The sequence below is a fragment of the Ostrinia furnacalis genome, unplaced genomic scaffold (assembly GCF_004193835.3).
Source record: "Ostrinia furnacalis isolate ACB-3 unplaced genomic scaffold, ASM419383v2 OfSCF1534, whole genome shotgun sequence".
In the NCBI taxonomy this organism is placed as follows: domain Eukaryota; kingdom Metazoa; phylum Arthropoda; class Insecta; order Lepidoptera; family Crambidae; genus Ostrinia; species Ostrinia furnacalis.
Genome location: NW_021131773.1, coordinates 202,475 through 225,390, shown reverse-complemented (window position 1 = coordinate 225,390; position 22,916 = coordinate 202,475). Strand labels below are relative to the sequence as shown.

Sequence of the window (22,916 nt, the reverse complement as noted above, 5' to 3'; positions counted from 1 at the left end):
CTGCATCCAGCGCCTTCGCTACATTTAAGTAAAAAATTTAGCTAAATTTTATCGAAATGATAAAATTAGGACTTAATCTTTTCATATTTTCATTTCTACTTAGTTAAGTAATGTAGGTAGAGACAGAGATTTTGTTTCTAAGTTAGATTAATTATTAGTATAGTACATAGATATTTATTTATTAAGGCGATTAGAGTCCTCAATGACCTTGGGCGTTTGACCTTCACGCCGCGCGAAACACCCGCGCACCCCGCACGAAAACTCCGATTTGACACCGATCAAAATTACACGGGCATAAGTAGATACAGAATAGAAGCTCTTTTTTCATGACATTACTGCCTATTATTTTAAACTTGAATTGATGAACCTTGATGTCGGTGTCATTTAACTCAGGCGTAAAGGTATTTAATAAAAATAACACAATCCATGAACATTTTGTACGGGATATTTTTATTTTTTTTCGTAAGTTTTCTTATGTTTTTGTCGGTTCAGCCGTTCTCGAAATTTGAACATGTAATATGTAGGTAACTTCGGGTGGAATCTTGCAAGCTGAATTTGTTAGACCAACTTCCTGACGACAACTTTAGGTATTGGAACACATAGTAGTATTGTCTATGGTTTAAAAAAGCAAATGTTTTTTCTTTTGTCTATTGTCATTCTCTTTGTCAGTCACTTATGAAGAATAAACTGAAAATGTGTTTAATCTCGTCTTTTTATTAGAAATCCTTCAACAACTGATTGAGTTAAAATTTTGGAATATATGTAATTCGGATGACAATGCAATATTGTGATGACATGGAGTCGATCTGATGATAGAGCTGAAATGTCAGTGGACTCAGTGGCCCCATAGCAACTCCGGGATTAAACGATTCCATCGAATTTAGGCTCGTTTGATTTGTATTTATTTATTTATATATATGAATAATGGTCACCGCAGAATAACAGCGTCGTGTTCTGGTTTTATTACACTCCAGAGCATGACACATGCTGAGTGGTGGCCAATTTTGGTTCTAACTTATACTTGTTTTTTGTTATATCATTATGTGTGTTATATTTTTTAAGTTTGAACCAAATAAATGTTTTTCTTTCTTTCTTTCTTTCTTTCTTTCTTTCTTTCTTTCTTTCTATATAAGTAAGTATAATTAAGTAAGTAAGCTACTTTAAAAATCACGAGTACCTACCTACTTCAATTCTCAAAGGCAAACAGGGTCTGATGATGGAGCTGGAATGTGACCGTAGGAATAGGCTAGTTTCTTAAAAAAACACTTTTAGTCCGTCAATTACACAATCAAAAAATATTGGACACGGGATATTTTTATTTGTCAACAAACAAGTAATTACGAAGTTATGATGGGATGAAATTCCGCGTGACGTCACAAATCGCAACAATTTTCAGGACGCCTTAACGTCATGGGTCTCTTTTGAACTTTGGCGCGCTTTATCTCTTGAAATTTTCATAAGTTTAAGAAAGTGAAAAATACATTTAAAGTATTTTTTGGTAAGTTGACCGCGACGGACTAATTCAAACTCTTGCTTTACCCAGGAAACATCCCTATTCTTCGAAATTATTACGAGCTACATAACAAAAAATCTTTGCTACTACGCCGCAGCAAATTCCGCATCATAAATAAAAAAATAAATTAAAAGAAAATACCTTTTTTTTAAAACAAGTTTTTGTATGCTAATAATTTTAGTTTCATGACATGCTCCCAAAATTCATCATCTTATAAGAGGATTTCAGTTTTTTATCGATGAAACTTTAATTATTATAGCCTATAGGTACGTTTCATGGTTAGGTAATTTAGGGAAGTTTATTTGCACTTGACATGAAAAATATAGTATCAATGTACTGTGTACCTATGCAACTTCAGTGGCAACAACAAGGTCTATTGAGTCCCTATAGTCTACTAAAGGCATGAAATAAATTAATTTTCACCAAAAATTAAAACCAACTCCAAAACGAATCACCAAAAGGTAGGCTGTCACCGACTCCGAAAATATCAATCATGATATACGGGCATTTGTAATCAGTATCCACATTTTTTAATAAGCTCTATAGAACAATTTATCAATACCACTATATCTTATTTTTTTAACTGTGGTATTTTCGCGAAGAAACATATTGAAAATCTAATTCTAAATGGCCCATTTGCGCCGAGCCTAAGTATGAAAAATATAAATTGTTTTCTTCACGAAAATCGATTAAGTTACTGATTCTGACTCGCTCCTAATTTGGATACTGATTGCAAAGGCCTAGTAAATAAATAAGGGAATATATTTTCAACTTTTACTTATCTAGTGCCGTTTTTTTGGAGTCGATTTTTTTACACTAATAGATTCTATTTAGGTAGATAATAGCGTCCGAGCATGCCTTAATTCAATCGTATCGTCTGACTGAATGTGCTCTATGAACAACTCTGACATAAAAACTATTGTCAAACAAAGACTAGGTTGCACCATCTTATTTTAAATTTGACAAAAGTCAAAAATCTGTCAAACTCCATACAAAAAAACACCGGTTATCGCCAAAGCTACGGTCAAAGTTAGGTCACGTCAGGTGGTGCAACTCAGCCAAAGAAAAAATTCATTTTGATCGCTAATGTCAGTTTGCAGCGAGTGACACAACCTCCCCGTCTGAAGGCCAGCGGCCGACTGCCGCCCGCACCCCGCGAAGGCCCCCTCAACAGCAAAACGTTCGGAATTTATCAAAAGTAAAATTTATGAATGAAAGTAATGTTCGATTGAAAAACGCAACGTGTCATTTAAAGATTAAAGAATTCCTAATCTATTCGTGCAAAAATCTTTTAAATTAACATAGCCGTTTTGGAGGAGTAGGGAATTTAAGTAAAAAATCGATGTCCCGTATTTATTTTTTTAGTCCAAAACAAAGAGACGTAGCGAAAATTCAAACGTCACAAATGTAGTCCTTGAACTGTTGTATAACATATATTTTTTTCAACTATTTCTGTCCAGCAGTAAAAGAGGAGTAGGCTTTACAAAATGCCCATTTGACGCGGATTGAGGACTCTAATCGCCTTAAGAGGTTTTGCACTTTTAAGTCTTCAATTTACAATGGCGGACTTAATTTTTCGGATGGCATTCTCTACCAACACTGACCAGCACAGGCTGTGTGGTCTGTGTCTACCAATAAACCATCTTAAAGCCTATAGAATTTGTTGTAAGTTGATTGTATGATTCATATCTTACAACATTTATTAATTTTCAATTTTCTCCTTGTTTCAGGATATGAAGAAATGTACACAATATCCCAGCTATCACCAAAATCGGCTGCAAAAAACCTCCCCCCTGATGTCGTATTACAGACGAGTCGGACTGAAAACGTAGTGTTTAGAATAGAACCCAGCCTTATGGTGGATGAAGACTTAGAACCGGATACCATATTCAACAACGAAGAAAGAGAAGACCATGTTATAGTGGCCAGATCTGCCGATCCTGATAGAGAATCCAGATCTATCAATATAGATGATATACCATCGTCTAACAACGAAATTGATAATCACATAGAACTGCACAACAAAAGAAAGTACTACGAAATCAGACCAACAAAAACCCTGGATTATTTACGGAGTAGTGACGATGAGATTTTTATGTCCTCGGGATTCGGGGACAGATTAGAATTCAGGTTTCCGGGGGAAGGGAAAAGGGTCCCGGTAGCGAGGGCACTGACGCTCCCGGGGCCCCGAGTCCGGCCTACTGCAGTGCAGCCGATCTTTGCGACAGCCAACCTTAACCAGGGCCGTCAGAACACAGAGATACAGAACATAATCACAGGTATAGTCAAGCTTTTAAACGGCAACGTCAACGTCCAAGCTAATTCACAACTTCTTAATGGACGACCTGGCAGACCGATGGCTTCTAGAATCAACAACCGAGGTCCTCCAAGGATATCTGATCTGCCTCCACTAGACTTCGACCTTCCAGTCACACCACCTGTTCATGCTTATCAGCCAACCAAAACTCCTCCGCCATACCCGTTCGACAGACCTCCTTATCATGGTGTCAATTTACCTGAGCAAATTGTACCACCACTGACTCACAGGCCAGGATTCCACAGGCCGATGCCTCCGTGGCAGCGGCCTAGGCCAAGGCCTCCTGCCAGGCCAAATAGACCTGGCCTGCCTATGTACAAACCTCTACCACCGCTCCCTGCTGATCTTCCAGACTTAGAAGATAAGAAGCCAGAGGAAGAGATAACCGTAAGCGAAAACGAAACTAGTCATTCAGAGAATAACATACATCACGATGATAAAGAGACTGTGCCTTTATTGAACTTACCAGAGAACAACAGCACTGAGACTGAAGATGAATCAGAATTGGAAGTAGAAGAAGAAGAACTAACAACTACACCAGGAACCACATCATCAACATCAACAACAACAACTACAACAACTGAATCTACTACAAGCACAACCACAACTACAACGGAAAAGCCAACAACAAAAACGACGACAACAGAAAAAACTACTGAAAAGCTAACAACACCGGTAACAACAGAACAAACGACAACCTCTAGTACGACAACAGAGAAACCTAAAACAGAGAAGCTAACAAAACCAGAGAAAGACAAAAAGAAAGAGACAATTACTGAAAAGGATAAAATAAACAAAGATAAATACAAAATTGTTGATGACAAACCAGCTAAGCCAGTCAGAAATGAGACCATAGATCAGCCTATTATAGAGTCTTCGTTAGTGGAGATCAAAACTACTTCCACGTCATCTTTGGAAGCTCCTACTCCTACCGAGGGTCTGATAAGTCATTCTCCTACTCCAAGCAACTCGGCGAGCTCGGTGGATATTGTCAAGACGTCTTCTATCAACTCCCAGCCATTGCCATGTGAGTAGATGATATCATTGCATTATAATTACGTAGATTTGAAATTCCCATTTGCTGGATATTTTAAACTTTTAGCTGAGCTATAGAATTCTCAATAGTGTGGATTTTGTATACAGTCATGTCCTTTAAAAGTAACTTTATTAACTCAACCTTGGGATAATAATTGCTGAGAAGATGCAGCGCATAAAACTTGAACTTGAACGTGAGCTAGGTACTCATTTTTTTAACTGAAACTTCACTCCACCAGAATTTCTAGTATCTATACTAATATTATAAATGCGAAAGTAACTCTGTCTGTCTGTCTGTCTATCTTGCTTTCACGCCTAAACCACTGAATTGATTTTGATAAAATTTGGCATAGAGATAGTTTGATTCAAAGATTCAAAGATTATTTATTGAGTTCCGGGAAAGGACATAGGATAGTTTTTATCCTGGTTTTTGAAACAAAGACGCGCGCGATAAAGTTTTTCTGTGACAGACAAAATTCCACGCGGGAGAAGCCGCGGGCGGAAAGCTAGTGAGAGATTAAGACTGCAAGAGCTAACAAAAACTTCTATCCACAGCTTCCCAAGGCATCCCCTACCATCCATACCGGCCTCGTCCTGGCATAGTGCTGGACGACACAGACTTCAAGCCTCACGGGTCCAGACTCAGACCTTCAGAAGTGTCCGTCATTACTGCCCCGGAGACCAGGCTACCTCCGGGGTATGGGGAGATATTCGACGTGACGCTGACTGCTATACAGGGGCCGGGAGAGAAAGGAGCCACGGGTAAGAAAGAGCTTAGTTTAAAGCATTTCGTTCGTTCGTTTCAGCCAAAAGACGTCCACTGCTGGACACAGGCCTCCCTCAAGGATTTCCACAACGACTAGTCCTGTCCTTAAATAAATCATCAGTCCACCAAGTGGGAGGCCTTCTGCAGAATTCAATTTTTTGAAGAATTGTCTACAGGTTTAATTTAATTTGAGATTACCATTAAATCGGGAATCTTCAAGGTGAGAGTGAATAGGCACTTATGGGGCAGGTATGTACTATCCTGGACTGCATCTCACTTAACATCAGGTGCGATTGCGGTCAAAAAGGCAGATAGCCTTGTTTTGCATGAAAAAAAATGATCATAGGTACGCCACAGTGTTCAATTTAATAAATTAATTGTATCCTTATGAAGCTTTCAACTTTGTGATTAAAGCGTCTTTCAAAGCCTTTTTGCACAAATCAAATTACTTTTAGGACTCTTCCAATGTAACTTTTAAAATCTCTTTTTAAAAGATTAAAAGATCATTATTTTATTAGTGCATTAAAGAATACCTATCCATTTCCAGTCCACATCGAGAACGTGCACCCAATATCAGGGCACGAAGACGATGACGTCATTTTCTCAGCGTCAGGAGACCAGGGCTTCGTGTCCATCGACGGCAAGAAGACATACCTCAACCTGTTCGACAGCTCCACCGTGGGAGTCAGCGTCAGACCCACTAGGGTGCAGACCGCGCCGCAACATTCTGGTAGGTTGAAGGTTTTGATGAAGCGTTGGTAATGGGTTCAAATTGGGTGACGAGGGTACGCTGAGTGCCCGAGTAACTGCACTCAGGAGCCAACGCCACTCTCGTGCAAGTGTGGTTGTGTTCCTCAGTCGATGAAGCACATGATGTCGTTCCCTGCGTGCCCAAGCAACTGCACGCAGGAGGATTTAATGAATGCTGCTGACAACGCCACTCTTGTAGCGGAGTTTTGGGCTGACACTGTGTAGGTTTGTTGTCGACACGATAAGAAGAAGGGAACGCTTTAGAGAAGTGGGGGACTACTCCGGAATGCTGTTTACGTAGGGTTGAGTCTATCTGTCACCGTCGCTCATGCTAGCATCTAGCTTTGCGCGAGAGGGATGGCAACATACGAAACTTCGGATAACGTTTTTCGAAGTAAACTCGCTGGACCTTTTCTGAAGATGACGTCATCGTCTCAGCGTGTGGCGACCAGGACGAATCCTTGACAAATTGGTAGCTGGCGTGCAACAAAAAGTTTGCAAAATAAAACAAAATTGAAATAATTCACCAAATACTTGGATTTTTTTTTGTTTCTTTCTTTGGAGGTTCTAAAACAGTCATCTATCCTCAGAACTACTTAAACTGGTTGGGTTTCAGTGGCGACCAAATTGTTGTTTCTGGCTCGTTCCCACAATTCCCAGATAGTGGTGGAAACGAACGGGAGAATTCCTTTTGTTCTTAATCGAGTATTTTGCCGTCTATGCTATTATGGTCTTCAATTATGAAACATTTTTTTTTCTTATTTAATTTCCATTCTCTTTATTTCCAGCTCCACCACCATTACCACCGCCGCCGCTCGGCCAAGGCGTAGGCACGGGAGTGGCGATACCAGCCGACGATATACCGCTCCCCCCACCACCGCCAAGGAGGCCTACCCCCCCTCATAGACCGCAGCAGCCGTATAGAAGACCGCAGCCCACCGTCAGGTATGTCCTTGATACTGGTAGAGATGAAGAATGTATAAGTTAGGAGATGGTTATTATTTAGGCACGAGAGTTGCGATATTAGCTGATGACATACCTCTCATACCACCACCGCCAAGGAGGCCCACCCCCCCTCATAGACCGCAGCAGCCGTATAGAAGACCGCAGCCCACCGTCAGGTATGTCCTTGATACTGGTAGAGATGAAGAATGTATAAGTTAGGAGATGGTTATTATTTAGGCACGAGAGTTGCGATATTAGCTGATGACATACCTCTCATCCCACCACCGCCAAGGAGGCCTACCCCCCCTCATAGACCGCAGCAGCCGTGTAGAAGACCGCAGCCTACCGTCAGGTATGTCTTTATTATGAGATGGAAAATGTCGAACTGTCCTGTCCTTAGGTTGTCTAGAAGATATCGATTTATAGCGGTTAGTTAATTTGTGCCGTATCTTTTGTATATTTCTTTCTTTTACTTTTATTTTCTTGTCTTTTGTGGTATTTTCTATCTATCAGTTACAATTTTGTTGATGCTATTCTTAGAAAATGTGCTAATATTCTCCATGCATCCCTCTACGGAGAAGAATCGCCTGATGGAAAGTGATGAAATGCTTTATTCCATAAGTTTATGGGATGAATTTCGCCTTATTTACCAAATAATATGGCAATAAATATTTAACAAAAAAAATATTAGGCCGAAGCTAAGGTGGAGCGAGCTTCACCCGGAAATCTCAACACACAGAGAAAGTGACTATCTTATCTTCTATTGCCGAAACACAACAATCCTTCACATTATTTTTATGACTGAGTATAGTAATAGCTTGCCTGGCGAACTTAGAATCAGATTTCCACTTTTGCCTTCACTGGAAATTAAACCCGGGGTCTTCTAATTTTCTCTGTGTCTGGATTTGCATATTTTGTCTCAAAGAATGTTGTTTTCTTCCCAGAATCGACACGTGCATCGTTGGAGACGACTCCACCTGCGACCAAGCGCAGAACGAGAAGTGCAGGACTGAAGCAGGTAATTCCTCAACCAAACCTTCCTTAATATTGGAAAACGTAGAGCATTTTGAGATCGTGACTGCACAGTATTATTTCTTTAGAAAAGGACTGATTCTGATTCTTAAGACCTCAATTATGGGTTCGTCGAATACAAAGGAACCAGAGCAGAAGAGTGTTTTAGAACCAAAATCACTTCTTGTCAGATCAGACTTTTGCATGTAGTACCTACCAGTTGTACCATGTATTGCTAAGTACAGAACTAGTTTAAACCTAGTAGCTGTAGTCGGTGCTGCTGTATGTAGACTAATTCCAAAAAATTTTTTTAGTCCGTCATGTTTAATATCAAAAAATATTGGACACATATATTTTTATTTGTCAATCTAACAAATAATTACATAGTTATGGTGCGTTGAAGTTCCGCACGACGTCACAACGTGCGGCACTTTTATGCAAGCATTGACGTCACGGGCCTCTTCTTATGAACTTTGGCGCGATTTATCTCTTTAAATTTTCATTAGTTTGAAAAAGTGAAAAATACGTGTAGAGTATTTTTTGATAAGTTAACTGACGGACTAATTAAAACTCTTGCTTTTTGACCCAGGAAACATCCCTATTCTTGCAATGGTTTGATCTGTATTGATAGGTCAGTCAATAACGGCCTAGACAGACTGCTTGCTTTCTGGAGGAATCTGGGGTGGTTGAAGTAGGAAAATAAACCACAAATCGCTCACAATGACCTACACATGAGGCTAAGTGCGGTATTCGATTGCCTTGCAAAACTAATTAACGGCCTTTTTAGGTATATATTCTATATTCTATATATAAAAGAAAGTCGTGTTGGTTACACCATTTATAACTCAAGAACGGCTGAACCGATTTAGCTGAAAATTGTCAAGGAGGTAGTTTAGAGCCAGGAGAAGGACATAGGATACTTTTTATCCCGTTCGAAATTAAAAAAAAGTCTGCTTATTTATTGCCATTAAGGCGGAACAAAGTTCGCCGGGTCAACTAGTTAAATCTAAAATAAGAATTCTTCTCCAGGCATATCCAGCTGCCAGTGCCGGCCGGGCTACGCGCGGCGCGTGCAGCGTGACCCGTGCCGCCGTGTCGTGGCCCTGCTCCTCAACCTCAGGGTCGACAAGTTCTACGAGAGGAAGGTAGATAAGACACTAGTGCAACTTTCCCTTAGATCTTAGCTTAGGGCTTCCCCCACATCAGGACTTAAATAGGGGTAGCGTCTCAACCTCAGGATCTACAAGTTCTACGAAAGAAAGGTGCGTAGCAACCAGATTGATACCAGTGCAACTTTTCCCTTAGAGCTCAGCTTAGTGCTTTTCTAGAAGAGCATCTTGTCTACTTCAGCAGGACTATGCCCACGTCTTGTTCCCACCGATGTAGCTCTTGTGTAGCCAGGATCTACAGCTTGACCGTCAATAACCCAGCCAGTGAAGGCCAAGTTTCTCCCGCAACTAAATTGATCAGAAGAATTTTGAAGACGAAAGTCCGAGAATAGGTATTTTTAGAGAAGTGTCGCCGCATGAGGGCCCTGCTCCTCAACCTCAGGGTCGACAGGTTCTACGAGAGGAAGGTACAGTCACCAGTCAGACCAGGAGCCGTTTTCAGAAGCATCCAGCACTTTCCTGCAACCTTTATAAGGTTCACCTAGCTGGTAGAGGTCCCTCGATTTGATCAGATAGAGCCATGTCTCAGACGCCTTGGCAGTTCATGAAATCTGACTCTTGGGCTGTGAATTGACTGTTGCAACTCACATGACAGTAGACGAAGAAGAACCCATTACTACCATTTTGATATGGGATAAAATATAAAACTATACTCACCAGGACTTCAGAAACTAGTGAGTTAAACAATATTTCTTGCCATAATTCAGGTTAATAACTGTATTCTTTGCTTATTTCAGGTTGCCTGGGATGCGAAGCTAGCAGACAAAGACTCGGAACCGTATCAACTTCTCAGCTATGAAGCGTTGAAAGCAGTAAGTATTTTGAACACATTCAGCAGTTCTATCATCATCACCTTCAGCATCATCTTCACGAAACTTACGATGATGATGATGACGGAACTGCTTAAGAGAATATCCCTTTTTCTCCGTCTGACCAGCGTGAGGAGTGTAAGCCAATCCTTTGTCCGCCTCTGGTAATGAGGGCTATCGTTTTTATACTTAGCAGTTGGCACCCCTAGCGATTGACAGGACCTTACTCTAGAGTGGCGCCATCTTGATGAGTGCAAATGCGATAGTCCTCCTACCACTTTAGCGCTCACAAGTTGGTGCCACTGTCTTCGCTACTAGCAAGTGACAGGACCTTACTCTACAGTGGCGCTAACTGGTGAGCGCTAAAACGATAGCCCTCATTGAGAAAGTTGTGCTGTGCTATGATCTGATGATGATAATTACTTAATTATTTCTCAGATCGACTCGACCTGCTCAATGACTCCATTATTTGGTATATTAGAGAGGGTCGAGCTCCAACACTGGAGAATGAATAGCTTAATGATGGTGATGTTGATAATGTAAATGATGACCCGATGATGATGAATGAATGAAAACTAATTTCTCAGGTCGATTCAGTATTCCCAATGAATTCACTCTTGGATAAATTACGAGATTGTCATGCTCCTAAAAGATCTGATGATGATGATGATGATGACAATAATGATGATGATGACAATGATGGTGACGAGAATAATGATGATGATGAAACTTCCTCAGATCGACTCAGCCTTCTCAATGACTCCATTCTCCGATGACTTCGTGAGTGGCTCCGTGAACTCCATCCACAAGGGCGACGAGAACAACCAGGGGGTGTTCGTTAACTACACCATTTTGGTGAGTAGAATATTCGTTCGTTCGTTCGTTTCAACCGAAAGACGTCCTCTGCTGGACAAAGGCCTCCCCCAAGGATTTCCACAAAGACCGGTCTTGCGCCGCTCGCATCCAGGCACCTCCCGCGGCCTTCACCAGACCGTCGGTCCACCTAGTGGGAGGCCTGCCCACGCTACGTCTTCCGGCTCGTGGTCGCCACTCAAGAACTTTCCTGCCCCAGCGGCAGTTCTCCTGCGGATCTCCTCATTTCTGATTCGATCACGCAGGGAAACTCCGAGCATAGCATGCTCCATCGCCCTTTGAGTAGAATATTATAATCCAGGCTTTAAACACATAATCAGCAGTATAATATTATCTATCTTAAATAGGTATGAATGGCTCAACTGTATTTGCAACGATGCGGGGATTGTTTTTGTGACTTCATAATGTTAGAGAAACTTCAGATGTGCTTCAGAAACGATGCCGTATGACACCGCTTCATTGTCGCAGGAAGCTTCATCTTGAGTCAGTTTTAAGAGAGATGTATCTTCGTGTATTTGTTCTCAGTTAGAGTCCTACATTGTAGGCTAGAAGCAATCTAATTGTCCTAAAAATAAAATAAGATTACACAACACATTTGAGTCCTGTCGGTCGGATAATTAGCTATGTCACATGGCAGCTTATTAAGCCGCTAGTTGTTGCGTCAAGTACCCACATAGAAGAAAAATGTCATAATGATGATAAAATAATGTCCCTTTCATCAGGTTCCATCAGCTTCCATCTGACTTTAAAATAGTTGTTGTTGAATTCCATCCAATACGAAAGAAATCTCATAATCTTTCCAGCCAAAGCATTGTCGCACCAAAGCTAAATCGTCACCATCATATCATTATCACTCATCAACTGATTATCCTTATCCAGATGCAAGAAACCCCGGAGACTCTCCGGCCGGCGGTAGCAACAGACGTACAGAAGCACCTGCTGGGCGTGATCCGGCGCCGCTCCAACAACGTCGGCGCCTCCAAGCTGTTCGTGGACTCGCCCGCCGGCAGCGTGCTGCCTCTCACAGGTCAGATATAGTGCCTGCAGTCTTTTGGAGATCTAGGAACAAAGGCAGTCTTCTTTCCCACTAGGCATCCTGGACAGCTGCCAAAGATGAAGAAGCAAGACACTCAAGGCAGCAGCATTTGGTCAGATCCAGGAGCGTCTTCACCATTTCAACCTACTGGGGTCTCTAAACCATAAGCAGGCCTTTCTTTCCCACTAGGCACCCTGGGCAGCTGCCCTTGGAAGGTACAGATACAGGAGCGTCTTCCACTTTTCAGCCTATTGGGAAGTCTAGGCCATGGTCAAGAAGGAACTGCTACATGGAGCAGTCTCTTATTTCCCACTATTTAATCTGAGCAGCTGCCTTCAAAAGATACAGATACTGGGCCGTCTTTTACCTATCAGGGACCTTCAGTCTAAACGCAGGTCTTTCTTTCTTTCTTATTGAACACTCTGAAAAGTTTGATCTGGGGTCGTGTTTTATCTACTGGGTGCATCCCATTGTCGTAACTTTAGGTCTATCGGGGGGACTAGTATTGTAACTATGGCGACCTAGGGCTGTCTTTGGGTATTTCTCATCGCCACGGTTCTCATCGTCACCTTCGTGGCGAATTTTATTTCTAACTTATTTCAACTTTTTGTAAACAAAAATTGTAGCGCTTGATGTGAAGATTGTATTCTCAGTAAATCAGTCAAACAGTGAGTCTCGTTTGGAAGCTTTAACGTTTTGAATTTTTTGATGCCACGAAAGTGATTCTGTACTTGACAGCACTCATTTTTTCAAACTTTACTACTGTAAATGACTCTTAAGTGTATATAAAACATATATTTTGTCTTATTTTCATAGATAAATAGCAATAACATAATATAAATAGGTACCTACTTAAATACAAGATAAAATTTTACCGATTAGGTCACCTACTAAGTTACAAGATTCTACGCAATTGGTTTTAAGGGTGACACTGGTGGCATTCTGAAATGCTAAAGAAGCAAAAAACGGATTATCAGTACCTCAATAAAAAAGAACTCTAACTGATTATCAGTCCCTCAACAAAAATATATTCTTTATTTAGGCCAGAGGGCCTCGTATTTTTGTTGTACAACTTTTAACTCAAACTTCAGATTAAATTTATCTTACAAACAGATACACAGTCACGTCATATCAGACATACATACAGTCATACAGACAGACAACAAAAATACGAGGCCCTTATTTATTTATTTATTGATGTACTGATCTCTACTTTACCACGTATAATTATTATTATTAAAATATTGTAAAAACATAAACACCAGTCACTATATTTTAAAATAAACCAAAGCAAGAAATCACTTTCGTGGCCTAAAATCACCTTCGTGTATAAAACACCACAAAGGTGATGCCACGAAGGTGACGAAAATTTTGGTTTTTTATGAATTATCCTTAAATTTGAATTTAACGGTTCAAGTTGAATACTACACAAATAAGTCTAACATGTTAAGTTTTCAATGGCAAAGTTTCAATTAAATTATTTAAAGTTTAGAGGTAGAAAATATTGTTCAAGCAAGCGACGGTATGTCTATGGACAATCACAAAAAGCTACGTATTTCTTTCGCAGAGTGACGATCGACCTATCTCACCTCCCCAATGGTCGAAGCGTGACTGACGTTAACCGAATAGAACGCTATGATTGGTTGCTGGTGTTCGGTTTAACGGCAATCTTGTATTATTACATATATGTTTCTCACACTTCAACTGGCATTGGATTCAACATCGGATTCCGACACTTTTACAGTTATGATACCATGAATATCAGTTTAGGGTCCTAATTATTTTTATTTTATTTACGACCTTCGACCAGTTGGACACTTTAGATAGCTTCTTGTAATAGGTGTCAATATCTTTTTAGCTTTTAACGCAAATCTAGTCTTCAAAGCAGTTTAATCGATTTATTTTATTTTCAAAATCGATATTTTATTGTCTATGATGGCCGCAGGAACATCACTATACATGGACTCCCAGCAATAAAGTACGGTAATGCCTCGTACAGATTCTATCGGCAAAAATTATGGAACTTGATAGGTTTTAGACCATGCCACGCACCAAAACGTCCGGAAGTTGTAATAGTATTATAGAATAAACGTTGAAAGACTTATTTATTTAATTTTTCAATGCTTAAGTGTCCATTAGAATGAAAGGGTGCTTAATGTATTTAAAAAAATAGAAAATAATTATGATGGGTTCATGTTTTTGGGCGGTTTTTTAGGCGGTTTCTGACAATGTCCTTTATTTTGTATGTAGCTAAATAGCTATTTTATCATCTGATTTCAAAGGTATTGTTCTAACTTATACCGTTTATGAACTATTATTGTGTGACCATCAAATTTGAGTGTAAATGAGAAGTAACCCTTTAAGCTACTGGGGGCTCTAGCATAGATATAAAGAACTCCCCTCGACTCTCCGGCCGGCGGTAGCAACAGACGTACAGAAGCACCTGCTGGGCGTGATCCGGCGCCGCTCCAACAACGTCGGCGCCTCCAAGCTGTTCGTGGACTCGCCCGCCGGCAGCGTGCTGCCTCTCACAGGTCAGACACAGGTCTATAGTATCTTGGAGACATTGGGACAAAGGCAGGTCTTTCTTTCTCACTAGGTACAGACACAGCTGGATTTGGACAGCTGCCAATAATGAAGATACTGAGCCAGGACTTTCTTCTACTCTTCAGCATATTGGGGAGTCTTAGCCATAACCTAGAGAAAGGGCCTAATAGGGAAAGAAGTGCTAGCCTATGGGCTAGCACTTCTTTCCCTGGACGGCTACCCTCAAAAGGTACAGATCAAGGAGATTTAGTTTAATAGAGACCCAGGTCACAGCCAGGCTGTTACTCGGCATTCTGGGCAACTTAGAGACCTAGGTCATTGACAAGCCCCTAGTCTTTCCCATTTTACATCCTGGGCAGCTGTCTTTGGAAGGTTTGATCTGGGGTCGTCTTTAATCTATTGGGTGTGTCTTAGTGCCATAAGTAGAACCATTGGGGGCACTAGTGCTACATCTAGGGTGATCTAGAGCCGTTTTCAAAGTAGACTATAGCGGACCGCCTGAGGATATAGGCAAGCTTCTCTTTCTCACTAGGCACTCAGCAGCTGACTTTGACAAGTCAGATACAGGTCTATAGTCTCTTGGAGACATTGGAGATACAGGCAGGGTCTTCTTTCCCACTAGGTAACCTGGACAGCTGCCAAAAACAGGACACTCAAGGCAGCAGCATTTGAAAGGTACAGATACAGGACTGTCTTCAACTCTTCATCCTATTGGGCCATAGTATAGCGAAAGAGCCCAATAGGGAAAGAGGTGCTAGCCTTAGGGCAGCAGCATCTGAAAGGACAGATCCAGGACCTTCTTCAACTATTCAAGCTATTGGGGACTCTTGGCCATAAGCAGGCCTTTCTTTCCCACTAGGCACTAAACACAGGACACTCAAAGCAGCAGCATTTGAAAGGTACAGATACAGAAGCGTCTTCCACTCTTCAAGCTATAGGAGACCCTAGACCTTAAGCAAGCCCTTCTTTGCCACTGGGAAAACAGAGCAACTGTCCTTAAAAGGTACAGATCTAGGGCCGTCTTCATTCATCTTCTAGTTTATTAGGCAAACTTTTTTTTTCTCACTGAGCACTCTGGCCAGCGGTATTTGAAAGGTTTCAGGTTCGATCCCCAGAAGGGGCAAAACTTTTTACTCTGTTGGTGGTAGGGCTTGTTTTAAGTTCCACAGGCTAGCTACCATCATCTCACCTAAATTTTTCGTGGAAATGGTACCTTTCCAGAATATTTTTCCTAGGTTCTATAGACTTTGTAGGTACCCATTGTTAACTCTACTAGTTTGTATAACGTATACGCCTTTGTTGCAGACGTGGACGAGTGTGCTTCTCCAGAGCTGAATGATTGTCACGAGCTGGCCACCTGCACTAATACTTTCGGAGGATTTAGGTAAGTCTTCTGACTTCGTAGATTAATGAGAAGTTACAAGAAAGAGTAGATAAGTACTAGTGATTCTGCTGATTTGCAGGAATAGTCACCATCCTACTATAATATTATAAAGGCGAAAGTTTGGATGTCTGGATGTCATGATGTCTGGATGTTTGTTACTCTTTCTAGCAAAAACTACTGAACGGATTTTGTTGAAACTTTACAGTATTATTGTTTATAACCCAGATTAACATATAGGCTAACTTATGACGATATGTGACAAATAAATTTCAATAAATAAATAAGACGTGTCTAAAAAGCGCCATCTACCTATCGTCATTGGTTAAAATCTACAGCGCTGGACAAACTACTGTATATGACGTTCGTAAATACTCATTCGGGGGAAGCCGTGAAACGCCATCTATCAATATGATATCTAACGGGGGTAAAACGAGGTCCACGCGAACGAAGTCGCGGGCGACCGCTAGTCTTCCATAAACTGCAAAAAGGTTCATGAATATAACTTTGAATTCCGCATATAGGTGATAGCTCTCTAAGATTACTCAAGCTATCCAGAGGAACATCACCGGTTGGATCATGGATCTAACTTAGCTATAGAATTGTATTTCTCATCCTCAGGGGTGAATCCACGGAAAAAGCTTGTTGTATAAATAGACCGCCTGTGGTCTAGTGGTAAGACCACCTGCTTCAGACGCAGAGGTCTCGGGCTCGATTCACAGTGGGGGCAGATTTTTCTGTTCGGTTTGGTTGGTGGTAGGGCTTGTTCTAAGTCCGCCTGGCTAGCTACCATCATCTTACCTAAGTCGGTCGCCATAACAACAATGTTAACAACATTGTTGTGTTCCGGCAGTTAGAGGTAAGATAGTCAGTTCCTCCGTGGTTGAGGATTCCGGGTGAAGCTCGCTTCCACCTTCGGCCTGATCGCCACTTACCATCAGATGAGATACAGGCCAAGAGCTTCCTCTTTGTGGATAAAAAAAAAAGATCTACAGTTTTAACCTGGAGTTTGAACAGTGGGACTCAAGAGTTGAAAATTAGTTCTATGTTACTCCAAAATTGTATTATTTTTGGATACCAATTGATTTAATTTCTTCTTTTCAGATGCGCATGTCCCGACACGACGCTAGACGAGTCAGCGGGCGTCGCGCACCGCGCCGGCCGATTCTGCCGCGCCTGCGCCGCTTCTCATTGCAACGAGCGCGGCGTCTGCAAATACAGCAACAACCAGCCTTATTGCAGGTACGAATAGGGATAATTTTTGCATAGCAACATGTGGTTGATAAGGGTCATTATTATGTAGCTTGGGTGCCGATCTTCGCACTGCAACGAGCGCGGCGTCTGCAAGTACAGCAATAACCAGCCTTACTGCAGGTAGGAATACGGTTCATTGTTGCTTGGCAACATGTGGCTTACTGCTGCCAAACTTTGTGCGAATGTGGTAAAGCCTGGTCCGTGAGCACGTAGAATCCCGTCCAATGACCCCAAGCTACCCATCCTTATCGCTCGCGCGTAATTATATTGCTGTCGCAACTGTGCGACTGGCACCCGCAGTGAGTGTGCGAGCGCGATAGCAACATAATTACGCGCGAGCGATAGGGATGGGTAGCTTGGGGTTATTGGACGGGATTCTACGTGCTCACGGACCAGGCTTTAGCTGTAGGTACAGAAAAAAAAACAATCTTACTGCAGGTAGGATTAAGGTTCATTGTTGCTTAGCTACATGTAGTACCGCGCAGGCCGAGAGTTATCGTGCTGGTGCCGCTTTGAACGAGCACGGCGTCTGCAAATACAACAATAATCAGCCTTACTGCAGGTAGGAATAAGGATAATTTTTGCATAGAAACATGTGGTTGATAAGGGTCATTATTCTGTAGCTTGGGTGCCGATCTTCGCACTGCAACGAGCGCGGCGTCTGCAAGTACAGCAATAACCAGCCTTACTGCAGGTACGAATAAGGCTTATTATTGCATAGCCACATGTAGTTGATAAGGTTCTGGAATTGAGGTCACGTGCAGACAGATGACCTCATAAAGGTAGCAGGGAGGCGCTGGATGCGGGCCGCTACCAATCGGCCAATCAGGAAATCATTTTAGAGGAGGACAGTCAGAGGACGTCCTCTGGTTGAAATGATGATGACGACGAGATGACGATGATTTGTATATGCAAAAAACTCATTTATTTATTCAAGTAGCTTATAAAAAATCACTTTTACACGTCCCAGTATTAACCCTACCACTGCCTCAGGACAATAAATGGGCCAGTGCTGAGAAGAAGCAGCGCAAGAAACTCAGACACTATTGTCAGCCTCTTTTTCAAAGGTTTACAGATTTTAAAATATTACATAGTTATAAATATTTATATAAATGCGAGCTAGGCAGATAAGCATCCCAAACATTTTTAAATCCTTCATCATCACCATCTATTAGAACAAGGACTATCGTCACATTGATGTTCAAAGTAGTTTTATGCAAATCACAGCTGGTATTTGACTACAATCATATCCTTTGTACCTATGCCCAGTAAACGCCTATTCACTCTCACTTTGAAGAGGCCTAAGTTATAATCGTTTTAGCCAAATGACGTCCACTGCTGGACAAGGGCCTCCCAAGGTTTTCCGAGTTATATTTTACTACAATGTATTTGAACTTGTGATAAAGTATTGTAAGTGTTCAGAAAAGTCTGATAAAGAATTAATGTTTGTTTCAGCTGTTCGTCTGGATACTACGGTTCCACGTGTGAGGTTGACGGCGAAGTGGTAGGCGTGGCAGTGGGGGCTTCCCTCGCTGCTGCCCTTGTGATCGCGCTGACACTCGCTGCCTTGCTGTCTTGGAGGTAAGTGTTTACTAAGTAATAGATAGACTACTAGGTTACAGCTAGACGATGACTAAATAATGGCCAGTGGACGACGAAGCGAGGAATAGTCGGCTAAAGCCCGGTCTGCGAGCACGTAGAACTTTGTCCAATGACCCCAAGCTACCCATCCTTATCGCTCGCGCGTAATTATGTTGCTGTCGCGCTCGCACACTCACTGCGGGCGCCCGTCGTACAGTCGCGTCAGCAATATAATTACGCGCGAGCGATAAGGATGGGTAGCTTGGGGTCATTGGACAAAATTCTACGTGCTCGCGGACTATGGTGGAATACAGCTTCTAGGTTTCGTTTGTCGCTGCGCCCAATCCACGAGTATCCACGGAAGACCAGCGTCGTGGTGTCCCTTACGACACCTCGACATGATGCTGAGTGGATACCGTTTCGGTGACACGCACATTACCTATTCTCTTTACTTTTGTTAAATATTTTTGATTTGTGTCGCTGAATAAAATATTTCATTTTCATTTTTCATTTTCATTTTCAATCATTGTGCTGAAACTCACCGCTCTGTTAAGAATAGTGAAGTGATGAATGGAAGTCCAGCTGAGTAGAGAACTAGAGAGACTAGCTTACTTACGTGTGAGGTGGATGGTGAAGTTGTAGGCGTAGCAGTGGGGGCTTCCCTTGCTGCGCTTGTTATAGCACTGACGCTCGCTTCCTTGCTGTCTTGGAGGTGAGTAATGAAGATAGTGGAGGGGACAACTGGGTTATGGCTTATGGTCAATAGGTTATGGCTAGTGGACCATGAAATACTAAGTAACGGCTAGGAGACGACGAGTTGATTGGTGGTTGATGAGTGATATGAAGTGAATAGAAAAGGCGAATTAATGGCTGGCGCGTTCATCGCCCTACGTACTTGTAGGTAAGTTGTAAGTGAGTGAAGAGGACAAGTGATAACTGGCGGACGGTTAGGTTGTAGCTTGGGAACTAGGACGACTAGGTTATGAGTAGGGGATGACTAGGTCATGATTAGGGGATGACTAGGTTTTGAGTAGGGGATGACTAGGTTATGAGTAGGGGATGACTAGGTTATGAGTAGGGGACGACTAGGTTATGAGTAGGGGATGACTGGGTTATGAGTAGGGGATGACTGGGTTATGAGTAGGGGATGGCTAGGTCATGATTAGGGGACGACTAGGTTTTGGGTAGGGGACGACTAGGTTATGAGTAGGGGATGACTAGGTTATGAGTAGGGGATGACTAGGTTATGAGTAGGGCATGACTGGGTTATGAGTAGGGGACGACTAGGTTATGAGGAGGGGGTGACTAGGTCATGATTAGGGGACAACTAGGTTATGATTAGGGGATGACTAGGTTATGAGTAGGGGATGACTAGGGGATGACTAGGTCATGATTAGGGGACAACTAGGTTATGAGTAGGGGATGACTAGGTTATGAGTAGGGGATGACTAGGTTATGAGTAGGGGATGACTAGGTTATGAGTAGGGGATGACTAGGTTATGAGTAGGGGATGACTAGGTTATGAGTAGGTGATGACTAGGTAATGAGTAGGGGATGACTGGGTTATGAGTAGGGGACAACTAGGTTATACCTTGGGGACGACTAGTTTATGATCAGGGGACGACTAGGTAATGACTTGGGGACGCCTAGGTCATGATTAGGGGCAACTAGGTTATGCCTTAGGGACGACTGGGTTATGTATGAGTAGAGGATGACTAGGTTATGAGTAGGGAGACGACTAGGTTATGGCTAGGAAAAGGCTAGGCTATGACTAGAAAATATCTAAGTTATGGCTAGGGAACGACTAGGTTCTGGCGAGTGGACAACGCAGTAACGACGATAATTTTATCCCTTCAAGTACCTGCGACTCGAGACACAATATAAATCAATTTCTAAGAGGTCTTAAAAAGCGGTTTGATAGGATAAATAATGAATTGTACTGTCCTTTTATTTATTTGGTATCAAAGATATTACAATACAAATCAACATAAAGAGGAAAAAAAGGTATAATAATTGTGTATGAATATAGTGTCACGTTTTTGTTACCAGATTTTTTTTAAATTATAACCCATTGTATCTCCAACCCCCAGCCGCAAGTGGTCCCGCGAGCAGAAGGCCATGGGCATGGGGTCGCCGGTGTTCAACTACATGGCGGCCAACACCATCAAGACGCCGCCGGTCGGCCAGCCGCCCTACCAGGTATGAATGTTCAGGGTTCGATGACGTTGAGGGTCATTTCAGTATGCTTTTAATTGTGTATTTAACTATGACACCATCCAATACAAGACACAGGCCCGGTTTCTATAGTGAGACTTTTCCAGCTTGAACGTTCATATAGGTAGGTACCTACTTGATTTAAAGTTGAGCAAGCTCATACCTAAAATCTCAATTACAGTTATAAAGAATAAAGTATTTTAGACGGCAAATAAAAAAAACAGTACATTACACTGCTGAAAACATAATTATTTTTTAATTAACTGTAATCTTTGCAAAAATTAATTGTCAGTCTATCCAGATTCAAACCTCACGATGGATGCCATTGCCCTTTTTCTTTACACATGGAAAAGTCACGTTCTATCAGCTCGATAAATAATTGACAGTCGATTTCTTGTCCCCTATTTCAATTAGAATGGTGCATAATTAGCTGCTTCTATTAAAATCATATTGTTAAAATTGAGGTGGATATCAATATTTATTTCTTCTTTAACAGGTGACATTGGAAGAAAGGATGAGGTGGGCGCAGATAGCAGAAGCTATGGCGCAAGCGCAGGCCAACCACTATGCGGTGAGTAATTAACTTACCTTTTATACGACAGTAAAGAAAGAAGAAAGAAAGAAAGAAAATAACTTTATATGGCAACAACAAATTCAGGCAACATAGACATATACAAAAAAATAATAACTAAGTTGCCAAAAAAGGTCACCCACTCAGCAATATCTTGACAGTGTGACTGCCAAGACACTGATTTTCAGTGGGTGCCTTTTGCAGCGCTATACAAAAAAAATAATAATAAAAACCATAAATTAATCATTCAAAAAATTAAAATTAAATAATAACAAAATACATCATTCATTAAATTAAAACATAACAATATTATTAATAATACATACATACACATGTCAAAAACAAAAACCAATGCTACAGACAGAGAAAAAAAAATACAATTAAAAAAAACAATGTCACTTGTCAAGTTGACCAGTGGTGCCAGATTAGGCGAATTATCGCCATTTAGGCTACCTCTGGGGGTCAAATGGCGACCAAAAAATGCAAACGGCTACCGGTAGCCATTTAGGCTACCTAGAAAATAAGATCGGGCTATTTAGGCTACTTCAGGATTACCTTGGAAAAATAAATCCTAACCTAGTATTCTGTAATTCAGTTAGTTTTTTAAAATGACCCCTACCCCCTTTACTACTCCATGAAAGTCCAAACTCTATACTAAATCCGTAATTTTTTTTCTAAGTGTCAGCTCCATACAAATGACGTTCGAAAATTCAGTTATAGATGACCCAGGCTGAACTGTCCCACCAAACTCAATGACAGGGGGGCGCTACCATCGTTTAACTATATGGTTTCCAACATGGCAAAAATCGGAACCAGCGATCCGGTATTGACGGTGGCGCCCCACTGTCAATGTCATGCATAGGACAGTTCAGTATTTTGGAACTANTGCAGAAGTGAATGCTACACTACAATAAAATAATAAATATAACTTAGAATACTACTTAATTATGCACTAAACCACCAATCTGATCCTTTTTCTAATTTAAAATTTTTTAGCAAGAAAAATGACGTCCACCAAGTACGACGTTTCCCGCGCTTTTTCTAGTGATGAGTTATGAGTATTGATTTGAGAGAAAGTGTCAAACAAATGGACACGGAAGTCGAATTTTCGACTAATCCGAGTGAAAAGCACATCTCTATAAAA

General features: G+C 41.5%; 1 protein-coding gene across 1 annotated transcript in view; it reads left to right on the top strand.

Annotated features, from left to right (window-relative positions):
- Positions 1–22,916, top strand: part of pwn (calcium-binding EGF-like domain-containing protein pawn) — a 41,596-nt gene that overhangs the window by 13,862 nt on the left and 4,818 nt on the right. The window contains exons 2-15 of the mRNA XM_028304827.1: positions 3,244–4,857; positions 5,421–5,627; positions 6,179–6,361; positions 7,170–7,326; positions 8,271–8,344; positions 9,367–9,482; positions 10,244–10,318; positions 11,054–11,170; positions 12,068–12,215; positions 16,077–16,155; positions 17,257–17,394; positions 18,862–18,987; positions 21,078–21,186; positions 21,698–21,772. Coding sequence (XP_028160628.1) covers positions 3,244–4,857; positions 5,421–5,627; positions 6,179–6,361; positions 7,170–7,326; positions 8,271–8,344; positions 9,367–9,482; positions 10,244–10,318; positions 11,054–11,170; positions 12,068–12,215; positions 16,077–16,155; positions 17,257–17,394; positions 18,862–18,987; positions 21,078–21,186; positions 21,698–21,772 — 3,218 coding nt within the window. The remainder of the gene's footprint in view (positions 1–3,243; positions 4,858–5,420; positions 5,628–6,178; positions 6,362–7,169; positions 7,327–8,270; positions 8,345–9,366; positions 9,483–10,243; positions 10,319–11,053; positions 11,171–12,067; positions 12,216–16,076; positions 16,156–17,256; positions 17,395–18,861; positions 18,988–21,077; positions 21,187–21,697; positions 21,773–22,916) is intronic.